Source organism: Mugil cephalus, chromosome 5 (assembly GCF_022458985.1).
Source record: "Mugil cephalus isolate CIBA_MC_2020 chromosome 5, CIBA_Mcephalus_1.1, whole genome shotgun sequence".
Taxonomy (NCBI): domain Eukaryota; kingdom Metazoa; phylum Chordata; class Actinopteri; order Mugiliformes; family Mugilidae; genus Mugil; species Mugil cephalus.
The window spans coordinates 3,612,688-3,631,230 of NC_061774.1; the positions used below are offsets into that span (position 1 = coordinate 3,612,688).

The 18,543-nt window shown below is 40.2% G+C and overlaps 1 protein-coding gene across 1 annotated transcript; it reads right to left on the minus strand.

Moving 5' to 3' along the window:
• Positions 1–607: 607 nt before the first annotated feature.
• gpm6aa (glycoprotein M6Aa) lies at positions 608–18,404 on the minus strand. Its single transcript, XM_047584997.1, has 7 exons — positions 18,077–18,404; positions 7,687–7,879; positions 7,387–7,543; positions 5,529–5,682; positions 4,784–4,860; positions 4,060–4,125; positions 608–2,743 (listed from the first exon to the last, which is right to left on the minus strand). The coding sequence occupies exons 1-7, from the start codon at positions 18,111–18,113 to the stop codon at positions 2,591–2,593; spliced, it is 837 nt and encodes a 278-aa protein (XP_047440953.1). The 5' UTR covers positions 18,114–18,404; the 3' UTR covers positions 608–2,590.
• Positions 18,405–18,543: the final 139 nt, after the last annotated feature.

The following is an 18,543-nucleotide window of genomic DNA, read 5'->3' on the forward strand; positions in this document are numbered from 1 at the left end:
TTCTGCACAGTATCTTCTAGTAGTTTCTTTTTAAAAGACCGGCTTCAGTGTCAATACATGTGCTGTTCTAACGCATGAACATTTTCTGCTTGTCATTTCTTTTGTTCCAAAATCCATTTTGAGACTTTACCGACACACAATTGAATCAACACAGGGCTATACTGTAAGTAGACAAATTTGTCTAATTTGAAATATAACCTTGTGGTGGTGAAATTGTAAAAGAATTGCAGATACAAATTTATGCTCTAACTAAGTGTGAAGGCCTTTAGAAATTTATCATTTTACTGGGATTGATCTTTGTGCTTTTTAATAATGTCACTGATTATTAAGATTGATCTTTGTATTTTTTTATTGCCTGTATTTATTTGTTCAGGCGGGAAAGGGAGACATCTAGTGGTATTATGTAGTAACAGAGTATATTTCCACTTGGCAAACTGCATGCTTCTAAATCAGTCCACCTTTCTAATGTCAAACATGTCTTGACCATATTTTAGAAGTGACCTTAAAGTTAATGGCCTTGCTATATTGGTTCATACAGTAGCTGTTCCATCCTATAATATGAACAGAAGTACTGGTTCAAAACAAAAAGGACACAAGACACCTTTAGTATTTATTAACAAGTACACAAGTGAATTTTATTTATGCAAGCAAATTTGATCATACAGGTCAAATAAGCCACTTCAAGCTGTTGGCACATGAATGTACAAAACAGATTTGATTTAAAGCCTGCTACTAAGCATCGGTAGTGAAAGTACAAAAGACTAATACGAGGAGAAAGCTGAAAGCATTGTTTTTTTTTTTTTTTTTTTAGATCATTACAGAGTAAGCAATGTTGGTACAAGTATTGGCTTTAAGACATGGTTGAAAGCTCATCACAAACTAAATAGACACAACTCAAAGACTACAGTCTAATATTAGTAGCATAAGCGTGGGAGGTTTAGTACTGCACATATAAACAATGGGTTGGTCCAGCAAGACAGTCAGAAGTGTAGAAAATAAGGAGGTGGATTAAAGTAACTTTTGAGTCAATAAGACTATATTAATGCATGTCCATGCCACGAAAAACACCTAAATTCACAGTCTTTACTAACAGTACAGTTATCCAACTTTGAGTTGAACACCAATGCGCTTACATCTAGAGATGAGAGAGAGAGAGATGACAGAGAGAGAGAGAGAGAAAGAGAGAGGGAGAGAGAGAGAGAGAGAGAGAGAGAGCACAGAAATGGTCAAATAAGTGCAATAAACTAGCTTGGAGAACTACTGACAAACAAAAGTCGCCAGGCAATGAACTGATAGGCCACCTGTGTAAAGTCGTATGGCATCAGGATGTGTAAGCGATAAGGTTACTGGCATGGGGACAAAATGGCGTTGACACACACTCACATCTGATAATTCCACCTATTAACACCATCACGCTGACAATTTTTCATTCTTTTCTGTTGATAGATGCAGAGTGGACTGATTTTATTCTCACATGAATTGTCCTTGAATGTCAGTGCTTAACGTATAGGTATGCTTTCATTATTCGTATATACAGTGCAGAGCTCTGCAAAAAAACAACAACAAAAAAAAAAAAGACAGGAGTTACGTCTTCATAAAGATCCACTTTTGAAAAAAATGGATTATGAACGCATGTTTGCATGTGCTTTTGTGGCTAGACAATTGAATCATTCAAAGCCTTAAATACATTAAAATGTCAAGATTATCATAAAAGAACCCCAAATTTCAGCTTTAATCGGCTAGTCCCTTCTCTAACATGTTTCCTGTTTAACAGGCTTGGCACGTCTAGCATATATTTGCTTCAGTCTTGATTTGGTATTTATTATCGTGTTGTCTTGCTCTTGTATAACTTCAAATAGAAAAACCGATTGCTTTCGTGAGAAAGTGGTTGTAATCCCTGGGAATAAATACTGGCATGGAAAAGGCCTTAAAAGGCTTCCACTGCTTCATAGTGGTGTTGTGAGATTTAAAATACTTTCAAAACTAACCACCCATTCACATACAGTACATAGTTGTTGAACATGGAATCTCCAGACACACGACATGAGAGATGTGCTTGAAAACCCTTTGAAGCCCCTGTTGACCCCCTTGGAAATCAGCAACAAAAAAATAAATTATGCATGAGAGCAAAAATGACACTTAGTATCAAATAAAGTTCAAGAAAAATTAAAACAACTATACATAAAATTATGTAAAGTAAAAAAGAAAAAAATAATAATAATTAAAAAGCAGAAATACTACTGCTACTTCTGGTTCTACAAACTACACTAAAACTACTATCAGCACTAAACAACTCTTATTCAAGAATAATACAACTGCCATAATGAGAACCATAACACCATCCATGAGAGAGGTAAAGGGGCTTTTTTTTTTCATCTGAAATGCTGTTTGTGACTGAGGAGGTTTTGTGTGACGCACCCTCCGCAGACCACATTGTCATATGACGCACCAGTGACATCAGCAGTGGCGAGGGCCCTAGGCGCCACCCGCCCCCCCTCGGGAGGGGATGGTAGAGAGAGACAGATAGAAAGCAAGAAGAGAGAGAGAGGGAGAGAGGCCGGAGTGGCAGGGCCAGGCCTCACGCTGGGCTTTATGTGTAGGCGTTGAGACGCTCCTTGGAGCGAGTGGAGTGGATGTCGTGAAGCTCCTGCTCCTCCTTTGACTTGATGTCCTCGTACTTCTGCATCCGGCAGGCGTCCTTCACGTAGGCCCAGTTGGCAGACAGCACCATCAAGTAATGGATCTGTGAGGGGAAATTAGGAAATAGCATGAGGCAACGTGCTGCTATTTACAGCGTTTTCATCTGTACTGACTTCATTCATCTTTCAACACTCGTTTCAACACCTGCTTGCTTGCCACGTGGGACTAACAGCCAGAAAAAGAATTTCCTCAAGTGTTTGTAAAATGTTACCATTGATCAGATTATCAAAGGTTTAAAACGACTCTCCCCATCTGATTGAAGATTTCTTCCACTTGGGCAGGTCTGTCCTGTTATTATTAGTGAAATACTAGTGTCTGTGTAAATGCAACAAGTGACACTTTAAAAGCATAATCCAAATAATTTGGGATTATTCTCAAGATACAATAGAATAACATTATTTTAGATTTGGCAGTTTAGTAATTATCTTAGTACTTTGTGGTTTGGGGGTTGTCTAGCCCTCTAAATGAGAAAAGAACTGATCCAGCAGGTGGCAGCATGATGCTAACTGTAGTCCTGGACTTGCGTTACCATGGCAGCTAAGGTTATAATGAATGTATTGTGCTTTAATGACTGAGGTTGTAACACTGCTTCTCTTTTCACAAGGAATGAGTTTCATTGCTACACTCCTCCTTGATTAAAAACTGCAGAAAGACAGCTCAGATGATTGAGATAGAAACACTGAAAACTTCAACATTAATTTAACCGTATTCCAGTTTCAGATAATATTTGAGTTGGATGTATTTTTGAACACAATTGCCACTAATTGTGGCTTCAAATTATTTTTCAGCTCATTATTGGCATGGATCTGGGTATGATTAATTATCTTTGCCAGCAGCTGGAAAAAAAATAAAAATAAATAAAGAGTCAAAGGAGCTCCATGCAATTTGCACTATCATCTCTGACTAGCAAACACTTTCTGTTTCTCAGAAAATGGCTCCTCGCGAATTACTGAGTGATGTTTGCAACAATCTCGGAGCCTTTCTTCTCCCTGTTTCCATGACAACGGCATGACATGCCCAGCGCCTCCGAAAGAGGGAGGGAGACAAACCCTGTCTTTTCCACTGCGCCAAAATGCCTTCTCCCCTATCCACAGCTATTCTCTCACACGCAAACACAACCAGCCACAACAAGACGCAGCTCGTTTCCCAGTTACACTTTCTACTCCGTTACCTCCATTTTCACAAACACTGAAGATGTGAAAGATACTCTTTTTTGCCAACACCAAAGTCAGGGAAAAAAAATAGAAATAGCATTAGTTTAAAACATATAGGTGTTGTCTGTGGTGTCTGCATCTAATTCAACAGGATTTATCGATGTCTTTTAAGGAATGCTGGTCATTGGTCTCATTGGTGACTCACCATAGCAATAACAGCAGCTCCTGCTCCAGCGAGGGCACAAATGAACAGGTGGAATGTCATGTCCAGCTGCATCAAAATCAAATCACAGGTTAGTCTGCAGCACTTTCCGGACATCTTTGCTGTTCAAACTTGTACATGTAAATAGAGTTTATACATTGAGTTCATACCTCCATAAATATGTCACAATACCTGGTTATTATACGATTAATTATATATATACACATACATACACACACACACATATATATATATATACACATACATACACACACATATATATATAAATGCTTATTTAGTGTCTATAAAATGGTTTCACTTCTCTTTTTTTTTTATTTTGTATGCAGGCAAACTCTGCTAAGATTCAAGGTGGATTCTGTTTCCAGATGCATGTAGTTCAGTTACCACCGTATGTTGCGTCATACTGTAATCAAATTTACAGCAGACTGGTGCATGCACTATATAAACTTGGATTCAAGAAGCTACACCAGATCATATGAGTAAACACTTTCTTCAAACGCACTTTATTAGTTGTAATAGCATCTATGGGTGTGTGTGCTTGGTGTAATGGTGGGTAGTGGTGAGCACCCTGCAGTTTGTTTTAGGAACATTATTTATCCAATGGTAGAAACCCATCTACATGGAATTTTCACAACATCCAAGATGTTGAATTATTATTATATATAGCCATGAACATTGTTTGAGCTAATAGTTACGTCTACAATACCTCAGTGGATTCGCACATCTTGAAGAATCTCTCTGATCCAACACACACAGTTTTCACCTCAGCAATTGGCACAATACCTGTCAAAAGTTGACATATTAATAAACCATTAAAAATGCAAGAGTAGAGTGATCTGCAGTAAAAAAAAAAAAAAAAAAAAAAGAAGAAGAAACTGGCAGAAAATGCAACCAAAAAATGTACCAACACACCACTGTAATACAGCTGTACTGTACACATAGTCACAGAGATGACATAAGGCCTTTAATGTCATGGTGGCAGCACAAATGTTTGTTGACACAGAAGCAGTATCAGTGGCTACTTGTGGCTAATGGACTGAAGGAAGTGGAACTAATTGAAAATAAAGAGCCAGGCCTACTGATATGATAGACTTCCATCTTGGTTTACTATGATGTTAATGTGTATCACTGTGGCCATTTCAAAAGAAACAGCGTTGATATGTTGTATTGTGAAACAGTGATTGGGCCTGTTCAGTGTTAAATGTTTTAAGTTAGTCACATTAGGAGTTAATTTCTTTATATGCATAGCTTTACAAACACCACCATCAGTTATCCATAGGATGAAGACTGACATGACTCAGTTAGTCATTGGTCAAGAGACTTTTACAGAAACACACTTGTGTTTTTGCTTTGGTGAGTTAGGAAAGAACAGCTTCAGATGTTGGAGCGCAATGGAGATCTGAGCAGGACACAGAATGGGGGACGAAGAAATTGAGAACATCCATCCGTACCATATTGGCGTGGGTCCAGGCAGAGTGAAGCCCCCTCCAGCACAGTGGTATTTTGGCAAATATTCCAGATGTTGAAATATATGAAGACAGGGACGGAAGTAAAGGCAGTCACTCCAAGCCAAGCCAGCATGAAGATGTATGTCAGCATGATGAACTGAAAGAGGAGCAGAGGAAAACAGATCAGACAGTTGTGACTCGTCACAGAATGGACATGGATCTTCTGAGGGTGTCCTGTGGTGTCTGGAAACAGAATGTTGTTAGTGGGGGCCTTTGGGTCTTATAAGTTGAGGGGAGGGGCCTCAATGGATCATCCCACAGATACCTGATCAGTTTGGGATCTAGTGAATTTGGAGACCAGGTCAACATGTTTTTTAGTTGTTCCTAAACCATTTGTTTGTCTGTGTCTGTGTCTGTGTCAGGCTGCATCCTGCTGGGGATGGCTGCTGCCATCAAGGAGTGTCATTGCTAAGGAGTCGGGGTGTCTGGTCTGGTCTAGGTGGTTGATATCTAAGTGACATCCACATGAATGAATGTCAGGTCCAGAAGTTCCCCAGCAGAACTTTGAATTGTCACAAGATGATCAATGTTATGTACTTGATTGGTGTTTTTAGTGTTTTGATTTAACAGTTTTGGTTAAATTGAAGATTACAAGTTAGACTTCCCATATATGTTTCCCATATAGTCATGTACAATTAATTCACTGTCATGTCTAAGGACATTGTAGGATTCAGTTCCAGACATCTATTTCTGTCATCTTACCTGAGTTAGACTAGGTTCCTGTTATATCAAGGTGTACCTGGCCAAATGAGAAAATTGGGTCTGCCCCAGAGTCTCCTCCCAACTAGTGGTGCCAGGAAAACCTCAAATGGGAGATGCCCTGCACCCATCCTCATCAGATGCACAAACCGTCTTAACTAGCCCCTTATGATCCAAATGCGAAGCAGTGGCCCTACAGAGCCCCACAAATCAAATTATGTCCACAATCTGTGTCTTTTAGTCAGTACCCAATTTTGAATGATGAATTTGAATTGACTGGTAAATCAAAAGTGTGTCTGGTTCTTCAAATTCAATTGTTTGTTTTCCCCTTGGAGGTAACTTAAGTCAAGTATGCATGAAAGATGTATTCAATTAATTCAAACATTAAAATAAAAGGATCAATCAGAGCATTACTGCAGTTCAAGCACCCAAGTGCTACAAAGGCAAGTCTACAAATGGAAACAGATGCGTTGAAATTTACAAACCGTATGTTGTGAGACTGTGAACTTTACAAAGATAACCTGTATTTTGTAAATGTGATATCCTTTAGCTTATAAGTCAGCATCAGTATGCTCTGCTGTCCTCTTGCCCATCTCGACAACCACAAGATTAATGAACCCAGTGCCCACACATACCATAACATAGCTCATTTCCTGTCCCTGAGGAGCTTTAGATTTCTTTAGATCAATTACATCCCAGAGATCACCTTGTTCGCATTGCCTCAGTTATGCTCCTTATCAGCGTGTTTCAAGTTCTGTTTGTCTGTTATTGCAGTATAATTACACACTGTGTTTTTCAGGAAATTTACAAAGTTAATTGTAATCGTATTTGGTCTAAAATGTTCGTTTTTGCCCTAACTTTTGTTTAATATGAAAAAATACTAGTGGAAAAGTTATTGTCACAAAATCTCAAGGTAAATGCCAAATACTGAAACATTTTCCTACTCCACCTGACCTGACATTGAGCCTGTGTGATTACCAAATACTTTCCAAATAAGTGCAGCAACAGTTGCAGCTCACCCACCGTAGTATCTGTGAAAATAACCAGATCCAACATTTAAGGTGAAACTTTTAGGTAATACACATTAAAATGGTGGCCCTACCCAAGCGCTGACACAGCGTCCACAGGTGGTGATCTTGAAGTCTCCATACAGGTCTTTAATGGCTCCACTGGTAAAGAATCCCTCCACCATCAGCAAGATGCCGTAGACGAAGAAAGCCGAAGCAATGCCGTAGATCACATACTTGATGATGTCAATCCTGCAGAATAGATAGAGAACCACTGAAAACTGGCTATATATTCTGTGTTGAAGAGTGTACCTTCCCCCCTTGAGAGTATGCACAGTGCTTTCTCCAACTGTTCTGTTCAACGTTCAAATCAAGTCGGAACCTTTCCTACTCACATGGCAAAGACATCCAGTGTATCCACGGGGCTCCTCACCACCTCAAAGTAGTTCTGGAGGATGGTAACAGTTCCAGATAAGGCTTCATGTCCGCAGCCGCAGAAAAGGGCCACGCCCGCATACAGCAAGATGGTGGCTATGAGGGACGGGTATGGAATCCCACCCAGGCATTTGATGCAGCATTCAAGGCATCCTGAATACAAAGAGATCAATCAGTTATTCGGCGAAGACGACATCAAAGACAAAAAGAAACAACTAAAATTTTCAGTTTGGTGTCGAGTGACACAATTTAAAACAGGATTCTCTCTGTTTTGCTGAACTGTAAATTATTCATTGCCAGTGGGCAAATGCATTTGCATGTCGTACGGTGTTCTTCCATTACGTTTCTTGAGAATCACCAACATTCAAAGCACAGTTGGGAGGCATGCACAGTGGAACAAAGTACAAGAACTTGACTAACATTGACTGCAATAGTCTTCCTGCTCAATAATATTTTATTTATTTATGTAATTTAATTAAGCTTTATTTAACCAGGGAGTCCCGCTGAGATTAAAAAGACTGAGTTTTTACGAGAGAGTCCTGGCCAAGGTAGCAGCCATACAAAGTCAAAAGCAATATAAAACTACATCTGCAACTAAGTTTTTTGTGCATTAAGAGAACTTCAATATGATGTAAGGTATTTAATGGCCACTTCGCCTTCATGCATTCAGCTATCAGGCATTTTTGGGCTGTTGTGACCATAGTCGTTGTGTCAGTTGTTCAGCCCTACAGAAGATGCTGACATTTTGTGCAGCATGAAAACCCTTAGCCCAAGCTTTATGTTGTGATTCTGACCTTTAACCCCATTCTTCTTGCACAGCTTCCTGGAGGCCCGCAGGCCCTTAAGGTGACTAATAACCGCTCGAGTCCGGCTTCAATCTCCGGTTGCACAGATTGCTAAGAAGCTGTGTCTGCACATACTTGCAAGTGTGTATATATGAGTTGCTTAGATTTATGAGTCTCCGTGTGGTTGTATTTGTGTGTGCTTTTGGACGTCTGAGTGAGTGATTTGTCAGACAAGACAACATAAATCCAGAGTTGTATACAGTATAACATAGGTATGTTAACCACACATTTTTTATGACGCCAGACTGATCTGAATCAGTTGGTGACTTCTTCTTATCTCCTCAGTTTCAGTCAATACATGCATGTCATTGTAGACCGATGTTTATGACTTCCAAGAATTCCTCTTAATCAATTACAAAATGATCACGCCTCTTGATTATCTGCATTGACACTGGTGTCTTCCTTCCTGAAAGAGACTCTGTGTTTGCTCTTTCAGTTGTGAAGATGACAAAAGATTTCAGGATGTTTTCAGTACCATTGTTTTGTGGTTATTGAATTGTATTCAGTTGTGTTGCAAAGCAGGAGTCAGAGCAATATCTCTCCTACTCAACTCTCTGCTTCTGACTCAGATCTGGACCTGAGTGGAATACCAAGTAGCTGGTCCGCCTGCTGGTCTGTGAGCTCTCAGACGGTTGCTGCAGCTCCCACCCTCGCCCAGGCTCCCCTAGATTATCTACATCCTCGTTGGTGTAATCCTGTGCTAGACTGTAGAATGTCTTTTCTGCCTCCCTGCTTTATTTTTCTAAAGCAGTTTTGTCCACAAAAAGGTTGATTCGCAGTTTCCCAGTGACCTTTGCAGTTTTTAGAATCTGCAGCTTTGAAAAGATCAATAACTCATTTTTTAATCAATGTTTTTTGACATGATTCTGTGCCCTGCTTCGTGTTTTATATTCTGGCTGTGGTGCACACTTTGAATTATGACCAATACTAGCTCAAGTAAAAGGTCTAAAAAGGTGGCACACGTATATATTTTCATCTAAATGCTTCCTTTCCCTTGTTGAGAGATCAGAGTAGCATACGTCATAATATACTAAACCCTCACTGACGTCACCCATTAGTTTCCTGAAGAGCATTTTTGAAGCTCGACTCCACCTGACACTAATATAAAAGTGATCAGAGAAGTGGAACCTAGATGGATGGGTAACATCCAAGCAGACAGCTGGCGGTCTGTGAGGGCATCCACCTGTCACTCTGGATTATACATAACCTTAGGCCTTTAAATAACTTAAGCAGGGCTTGAGATCTGGAAAATATACCCCCCATAAGGTTGTCAGCACTGGGGAAATAAGCTACAGAAACCAAAACTGTTTTTGTACCAAGTTGGAGGTTTATAGGTATTGACCGAGCCTCAAGTGGTGAATAGAGGAGCTGCAGGTTTTGGCACTTCCACCCTGGCTTCATTGTTCAGCCTTGGAGGTTGTGTCAAACTGGAGCCTGCCCTACTGAACAGATTAGTGGGACTGTGAATTCATCTGTCTGTAGCATTCTCCAACACCCCCACTGGCTCACCTGACGAGAGACATCAGATTCATGGCACACCTCACCTTTTGGAGCCATTTGGACCATCAGGTACTTACAGTGCCACCAGATATCTGCTCACAGGTGGTTTCATGACAATTCACACCTTAGTTCATGTGACTCATAGGGCCTCTCTGCCAGTAAAGGTGATGCTGCCTCTTCCATGGGTGATGAAACGGCTAAATGTTTACAATTCAAATCCATAGTCTCAAGTAAAAAGTGACACACACACATGCGGATGTTTTTGTCTTCGGGATAATGCTCATAAAAATAGGGGTTGGGGGGGGGGGTTGCCACAAGATATCAGACTTTCTTTGGACCCTTTAGCTTGGATAGGGCAGTGCCAGGAGATAAAATGCAGTTTTGGAATTTGGTAGACAAAAACAGGCCAGTATTGCTATACGGCACCGGAAACATTTCGGACTTCCATGCAAGGTTTTCACTTACCTTCACCTTCATAACAATAGATTCAAGAAGAATCGGTCAGAGTATTGTCTTTCTGTGGTGATGTTATAAGCCTTAAAAGTCATGGATCTGTTACTTCTGAAGTAGTATTGTTGCATGTGTTTGCCTTCTATACTGTCTAGCTCAGAGAGTGATTCTGTCAGCACTTCTTCCTTCAGACTCATTATCTGGAGTTGCCTTATCGTTTCAGGAAGCAGGCAGTGACAGGATTTATTGATGCAGTGGTGTTTATTGACAAGATAAGAGTGAGAGACAGAGACCAGTCACATTTAGCCGCTTTAAGCCAGAGTAAGAATCAACTGCTCATTCATCTGAAGTACTCTCTAACAGACAAATTTCATATTAATTCTCAAAGTTAGCCTCTTGCGTGGTAAACTGAGAACTTTCTGAAGCCACCGGAAGTGAACTCCATTAAACAGCTAAGCAAATACATCCAGTCCACTCTGAGACACACTGGTGAGTTCTGGTGCTGTAGCCACTGCTAGAAATGAAGAGAGATGTGTGCTAATGTAAATGATTTATGTCGTGGCCTCAATCAAGGTTTATCACCTTTGCATTATTTACATTTCTACCAGCAAATCTTCCCGTTCTTCATTTCAAATGTAATCGGCTTTTCCCTGACGTACAATAGTGCCAATCTCATCAGCAATCGCAGTGTCCGCGCTGCCTCTTTCACACCTAAATAACGGAACTAGTTCATTTTACAGTTGGAAAGCTATAAAAAAACATGATGTGGTCTACATGACTTGACTGAACAGAAGTGTTGTTCCCATGGAAACAGGCGAAAAAGATAAAGCTATTGGGTGGGATGACAGTATTAGTGAGTGGCTGTAACAAGAGTGATGTTTTATTGGTTGTCTGCTCTTAATTTTGTGGAAGGGGAAACTCCTGGCACTCAGTAAAGAGAGGGGAACATGACAGGATAAAATTAGTGCAGCATAGTGTAAAGTCTTTGTGATTTATGTAAATATAATAGCTATTTTACAGTTACAACTGTCTGGCTTTATTCTTTCTTATCTTCTTCTTAAACTTTTGATTTGTCTCTGTCCAGCCACAGGACATCAGCTGCTTCTTATCACCGTCTCTGCATTAAACTAAACTTCCTCTCATAGCAGTTCATGGAGCTCATTTCCTCCCTCCATTGATCTTAACTGACTGCAAGACAGAGCTGGGGAAAAATGGTGGTGCATAGTGACTCTTAGAACTACTGGATGCTTGATCCATAATTTAGAAGTGGCACAGAGCAGCAGAGCACAATCCCTGGACATTAATTATTCATGCTCTCTGCTTAGCCCAACGTTACCTGCAATAAAACTAAAAGATCTCCTGCTTGATGAGGGGTCGCGTGTATTTGAATTGATCTGGCTAGGTGTAGTACTACTCCTCTTTTAAGTACCCACTGACAGTCAAGTTGGGAATTTCGTCGAAGTAAGCTGATTTAAATGGTTCAGCTGCATCAATGACAGTGAATTTGGTGTCCTCTTAGTTGCTATTGGCCAAGCGATTTATTATGATGCAATAGATTTCATTGTGGAAACATTTAAAATGCAGGTTTTTATTTTATTTTTTTATTACTTTTCTTGAACATATCTAAAGATGTGATCTTAAACATCTTTAAAATTATATGTTTTTCAAAATAACATATTTAAACATTAAGACATATGATAATTTCTTTCCGCTTAACATTTTTAAGTGAGCACCTTTCAAAGACCAGGATTACAAATATTAATTCACAGGGATTCATTTGATTCAATGTTGAACAAAGAGACGGGATTTTAGATTTTCATTTCAGTTTTATCCTCCACGCAACAAAGCCCGTGTGTGTTTGTTTTTAAAAAGGGGGAAAGCAAAGCTTATGTGACCCCAAACACCGTAGCCCAATCAACAGAAGGCGTCTCCTTAATACAAAGAGAAAGGATGACCCCCTCCCAAGGCCCCTCCCACCTCCCACTTCTCCTCCATCTGTCAGTGTCATGTCCAACAGGCAAGACACACACACACACACACACACACACACACACACACACACACGTATTCTCACCCCGCCAGTCAACTTTCACAGGAGGTGAGGTTGTCCTTAAATAACGTTTACATCTAAATGACGTCCTTCAAACAAAATATGGCTCTTTGGCCGGTTCGGACAAATTTTTGTTTATATTTTGCTTATGATATTATTTGTTTACATTTTTACACTGCTAACTATTTAGCTATTAAAATATTATTAAAGCATTTGCTTGAATGTAGCTAAGAAATTAAACCAATATTACACTCAATTTCAAATACTGACCCTTTTTTTTTTACAAACTAGAAACATTTTTTTCTTTTGTTGAATTGAGTTACTTAAATATTTTTAAAAAATTAAAGGAAAACTTATGCGGTGTCACATGTTGTGTCTTAGTTCGAGACAAATGAGCAAAACCACTTTTATCATTATCCTCTGTGTCTTTTAGAAAAGACATGAGAGAGAAACTGAAACAGTAAAGAATATGTTGGCAACAGTGTAATCTGGGCTATAAACACCTGCCTTCTCAGGAGTACACAGCAAAAATATTTGCACTGGAGAAAATGTCAGTCTGGTGGAGTTCAGGCCTAAAAAGCTTTCTTTTTAAAATCATCACTAAATACTTCCTAATACTTCTCTTGCATATACTTTTTGAATATTTCTTGTTTTCTTTTACTGACATATCCATCCACAGTTGGCAAAATTATCCATAACTGACAATTTAATTTAATTGAATTTAATGTTTTAAGACATTACCTCACAATAATAATCTTTGTTGGCACTTTGGTAATTTATTTTCTTTTTGAGGGGATATAGTACCACTTAGAACCTCAGGGGAAATAATAAGATGTTGTATTAGAAGAGGAAATTAACAAAAAATAATTAAAGGAAGTGATGGAGAAATTAGGAAACTAATTTTCTGTGTGGTGCACGTTGACTGACTTCACGTACACGGCATCTCTCTTGCGCATAGAGCTCCCAGTTATGAGTTCCTCGTTAAGAGTTTTGAATGGGGGTGGGGTGGCAGTGAGCGCGCTCAGAGAGAGAGAGAGAGAGAGAGAGAGATCTCAGTGGGGGGATGGTGTGTCTGTGTCAGTCTGAGGGTAATGGGCGTATACTCGTCTCCTTGCTTTCCTTGTTCCTCTTAATGCAGCCCCCCTTCCCCTTTAGCGAGCACAGTTTTTTTTTTTTCCATGCCTCCCATCTCCTCTGCGCATGTTTAATCAACCAGCATGGTTGCCATGTCAACCGCAGTGCAAAATCTGAGAATAGGCCGGGTACTTCAGAGCCGTGACCCACTTACTGTATGTCAACAAATTCAGTGGGACAATAGTGAATGAAACACATTACTCGCCATAACCCCTCCAGGCAGAGAGTACGGATTACAGGCCAGGTCCAAAAAGCTCAGCTACTGATTTCCTCTTCTACTTTTTTTTTTTTTTTTTCTCGAGATGTAATAGCCTGAACATGACTATGTAACTGCTGAGCTGGGATGTGTCTTTTGTCTTTCCAGGAACTGAGGGCCAAATGTCAAAAACTCCGCAGAAAAGATAAGGCATGTTTTTCAATTTCTCCATTTTAGCCGTGGAGGTTGTTTCCTTTTTCCAGGATGAAGTGAGCCTAAATATCTCGATGGCCCACATTAGAAGCAGTCAGCACCACAGATTTAAGTCACAGCTCAATAACAATAGATCAGTAGTAATTTTAAATTATTTAATCTTCTTAAACTAGCGATTTCAAATCTGTCTTGAGCCTAAACAAGTAAATTCAAAAATGTAAACAGACTAAAGCAAAAGCACCACACTCTTCAATAACAACAGTATCATCTTTGCAGTTAGATTTTAAACACCTGTTAAGTCATATCTAAAATCTATACCAGGACGTCATTCCTGGGAACAATAAGAAAAGCCTGAGACGTTCTCCACTAATAGCTCCAATAAATGTTATAGGAACAATTGGTGGAACTCCCTTGACTTCTTCTGGGCCGGGTGCAAGCTAACGGTCAGAACAATGAGGAGGAGAGCAGTGAGAACTGATACTGTGCTCTGAGGTGAAGCTATTAAGTCTCGTAACAGCACCCAGGCCATCACTCGACTCTCAGCTGAGGTCTATACTAATCGAGTTCTCTCAGAGTTAGCTGCTCTTTAACGCAAAATAACAAACCCTAGAGGATACTGCTGTTTAAATAAGAAGGAATGAACGAACGCTTCAAATGAATAATATCTACAAAAATAACTCAGAATGTGGTCCTATATACTGGCAAACAACCAGCCTAACCCCCAAACCCACGTTCACAGCAGCTTCCTCTAAATCCAACATGCCTACCCTGAATGCAAATTTGACATTTGTTGTGGGAGCTCTGAACTCAGTGAACCGTTTAAAAAACAAAAGTCTTGATGTTGTTGGGGTTTTTTTCTGTGTTGCCATTTGACAGAAATTCATCTGATTGGGGGAAAACATCAATGAGAAACGTGTAACCGCTCGCCAAGTCAGTATCCTGATCAAACTGATCAAGCAGAAGGACAAGCGGTGCCTTGCAGAGTAGATTTTTGGCTTGGGCAACGCTAACAGGTGTGCCTTTCTCGTTTTTTTCAGTCGGCCATTAAAAATATTGAGTGCAGGAGTTATCTCCAGAATGCTGTTTAGTCTATTCTTGTATCAACCATTTATTATTTGCATGGAATGTCTTTGGAAAACTTGAATTGTTTCTGCACTAATAGTAAGAACCTGGTTGTTGCTGTAGGGCGTTGGTTTGCTCCCTGTTGCCGATGGCCACTTTGGAACATAGAGTGCTCTCCTATATTTGGCTAGCCGCTGAAGTGAGCAGAGCCCACCTGGTGCATCTGACTCATAATCTCAGATTTGCAGCCTCAGAAGAGGAAGACAGAAGGGCATTAGCGTGCTGCGACTGCACTCGTTGACACCTGCACCCCGTCAGAGGTAGAAGTACCTATTATTTAATTTGTTGCTAACTTGGATGATCTCTGCAGCCTGTTACACAAGCCAAATGATGTGGAATGTCATAAATATGTAATATATAAACATTTTATAGAATAACTTATAAATCTCAGAACAGTCACATTTTCAAACTGAAGCAATGTTGACATTTATAAGTTTCAAAATTGCAATGCCAGGCAGATATTTATTTATTTTTTACCAGTCACCAGTTTCTACTTAACTTCTGACTTGATCTTTTATGGACAAAACTTTGCTCTGGGCCAACATCACAACAACAGTGGCCTGTTAGCCTGGAACTTTTTCATGTTATGCTTAACACTTGCTGCATTCTTTTATTCTTGCTTTATAAAGCATATTGTAGGATATGGGCTTTAACCTGAATACGAGCAGTGATTCTTATAAACGTTTGCAGCATTAACAGAGTGATAGGCATGAAATTAAAGCGAAATGGAACTAAATGTGACACGGTGACTTTAATGTTCATATAGCCTCAAACATTCCAGGCATCTGTTGTCTTCAACAACCAGCAGATGTGCTGTCAAGTCAATCATGTGATTACAGATGCACTAAATTAGGTGACTAGGCCTTATCCTTATGGCAATTTTATCAATTTTGGTAAATCTCCAGAGAAATGAGAGCCTGGAAAGTAGAGGGAGCTTGTCTTTAAATCCAGTGAGTGTACATATTTTCACTCACAAGGAAATCAAACGCAAATCTTCCAAATCAAATAGCCTTTTATAGGACGTGGCTGTTTGTATTCCTGTACTTTAGCTCTTCTGCCATACAATACTGTGAAAGACACTCACACTGCACTTTTATTTAGTCTTTACACATCGTTTGAGATAATATTTGTGACATGCATAACAGATATGACGTAATCTGATGGAGGTACACGAAAAATAAACAACAGCTTAAGACGTATGATTTAAAAGTACGGGGCAAAAGACGGCAAAAGAATACATGACGCTGCTGGTCAAGAACAAATGTTTGCTTATTTGTGTACTGACGCATGGACACAACTTCATAAACGCTTGTCACACAGGTGGTAGTGGAACAGTCGTAGCTCTCCAGAAGCAGCTGTTTTTGGATATTGGGAGATTATACAGTGTTGGATGTTCCTGCTGTGACTGACCCTATTCTCTCTATTCTTCTTCCTTGACTTATAATCTCTTTCTAACAAGTTGCATTGGCAAAACAGTTACATCACCTGCAACGGGAAAAAAAATACTCAACTGTATCTCTGAAATATCTTGTGCTAACCATCTCTGGGTGTACTTGAATAAACCTGTAACCCCCTTTTTACAATCTGTTAGATGTTCAGAAAAAAACAAAACGCTGAGCTGGACTTTGGCTCGTACATGAGTTTGTATTATGTAATAACAGTCCAAGCTCAAATGAATGAACAAATGCTTGGTTGCATCCTTCAGTTGGGTTGGACATTTTAGATAACGGTCAAGGCTGACTGACTTTGCTCTCCAAGCAGGAATGCTGTACACATAGTCATGGCAACTAAAAAGCTTTGGACCAAATCTTTAGGTAAGATTTCCAGCACCAACTCTCTCAGTCTCACCTCCTCTTACTGTCCCTTCTTTTACTCAATATCTGCTTCTGCATCTCTTTTTGTCTTTCTGCCTCCCACACTCTCAGACACAGTGAACTATTCCTGTGCTGCTGAAATGTCATCAGCAGGAGTGGGTGAAGAGAGAGTAGATAATAACCACACTCGGCCACTGCCATGGCAACTGTTACAGCCTGTGTGTGTGCCTGTGAGAAGCACTAGTGTGCAGGGAGGAGAGGCGGGAGTGGAGGAAAACACAAACATGTGAAGCCATGTCTGTCACATGAAGCACAGCTGAGAGGGAGCATCGCGCCCACCTTTGTTTACATGTCATGTCAGATTTCTTAAAAATAACGACTTCAGTCACATCGGTCAAGTCTGGATATACACAAAAATACTCTGCTTTGCTTTAAAGAGTACCAACCGCACACTGAATCATTCATGCAGAGAAAAAAGTAGTGCAGGGGTGATGTATAAATAGCAGTTCCACTTTGCACAAAGCAAACACTGCCCGTCTTAAATGCATGAAAGGAAAGCCTGCATCAAATCCACAGTGAATGTCGCAAAGCACTGGTGCAAGATACAACATCTGGGTATTTGTACACAAAGGACAGGACCCGAGAGCTGATGGATTAATGAGTGTAGATGCTTGCTTTGGTTCTTTACTCTTCATGTTTCCCTCTCAGTCGTCATGACAAGCATGAAAGCCTTATCAGGCAAACAAAGGCAGTGCAGCCCTCGCTGGAGCAGTTCACACCCCTCTGTCGACCCAAACAGCACATACAGACGTGCACTTTTCAGCAGAGTGCTGATACTCAGTGGACAAAGGAATTACCCCAAACAGCTGCTCCCCTATTCAGAGAGGGAAAGGATAACTTTTGTGCATTTGTCTCTGCAGGGACGCCACTGACACCCTGTCAAAAAATCCATGTCAAATTTACTAAAAAAAAAAAAAAAAAAAAAAAAAAAAATCCATACAAACATGCAATGAAAGACTTTCTTACCTTTCTGGGTCTGTCCCTCATCCATGTCTTCTTCCATCGTGCAGATGTTGTTCTTAGAGCGACTAGATTTACGTTAAAAGACAATTGTGGGTTTCAGTTGCAGGCTTAAAACCTTATTTATTTTTGGAGTAATCCACAAAGCACTTCCTCTTTGTATCTCCTGCCTCACTTTCCCACTTGCTCTAGATGTCCCTACTGAACGCTGGGATTGCCTGTCAGTTGAGGTTTCTGTCAAGTGTCTGGGCGATGCGAGGGATCACTGAGTCTTTGTGGTACTGTTCATTGTGAGCTGCCGTGGCAAGTGCTGAAAACCTCCCTGGTCCCCGGTGGAGAAGGAGGAGAAGGCGGGAGGAGGGGGGCTGGATTGAGCAGAGGGTGGTCTCTATGGTAGGCAGGAGAGTGCATGTGTGACAAAGGGGTATGCAGATGAAAAAGGCAGGTGTGTGGAGAATGTGGAATTATTACAC

Coding starts and splice junctions, on each gene's coding strand:
- gpm6aa (XM_047584997.1), bottom strand. CDS start 18,113: ATGGAAGAAGACATGGATGAGGGACAGACCCAGAAAG. Junction 7,880..18,076: donor TGAGGGACAGACCCAGAAAG/GTAAGAAAGTCT, acceptor CTTTGTATTCAG/GATGCCTTGAATGCTGCATC. Junction 2,744..4,059: donor GAGCTGCTGTTATTGCTATG/GTGAGTCACCAA, acceptor TTCCCCTCACAG/ATCCATTACTTGATGGTGCT.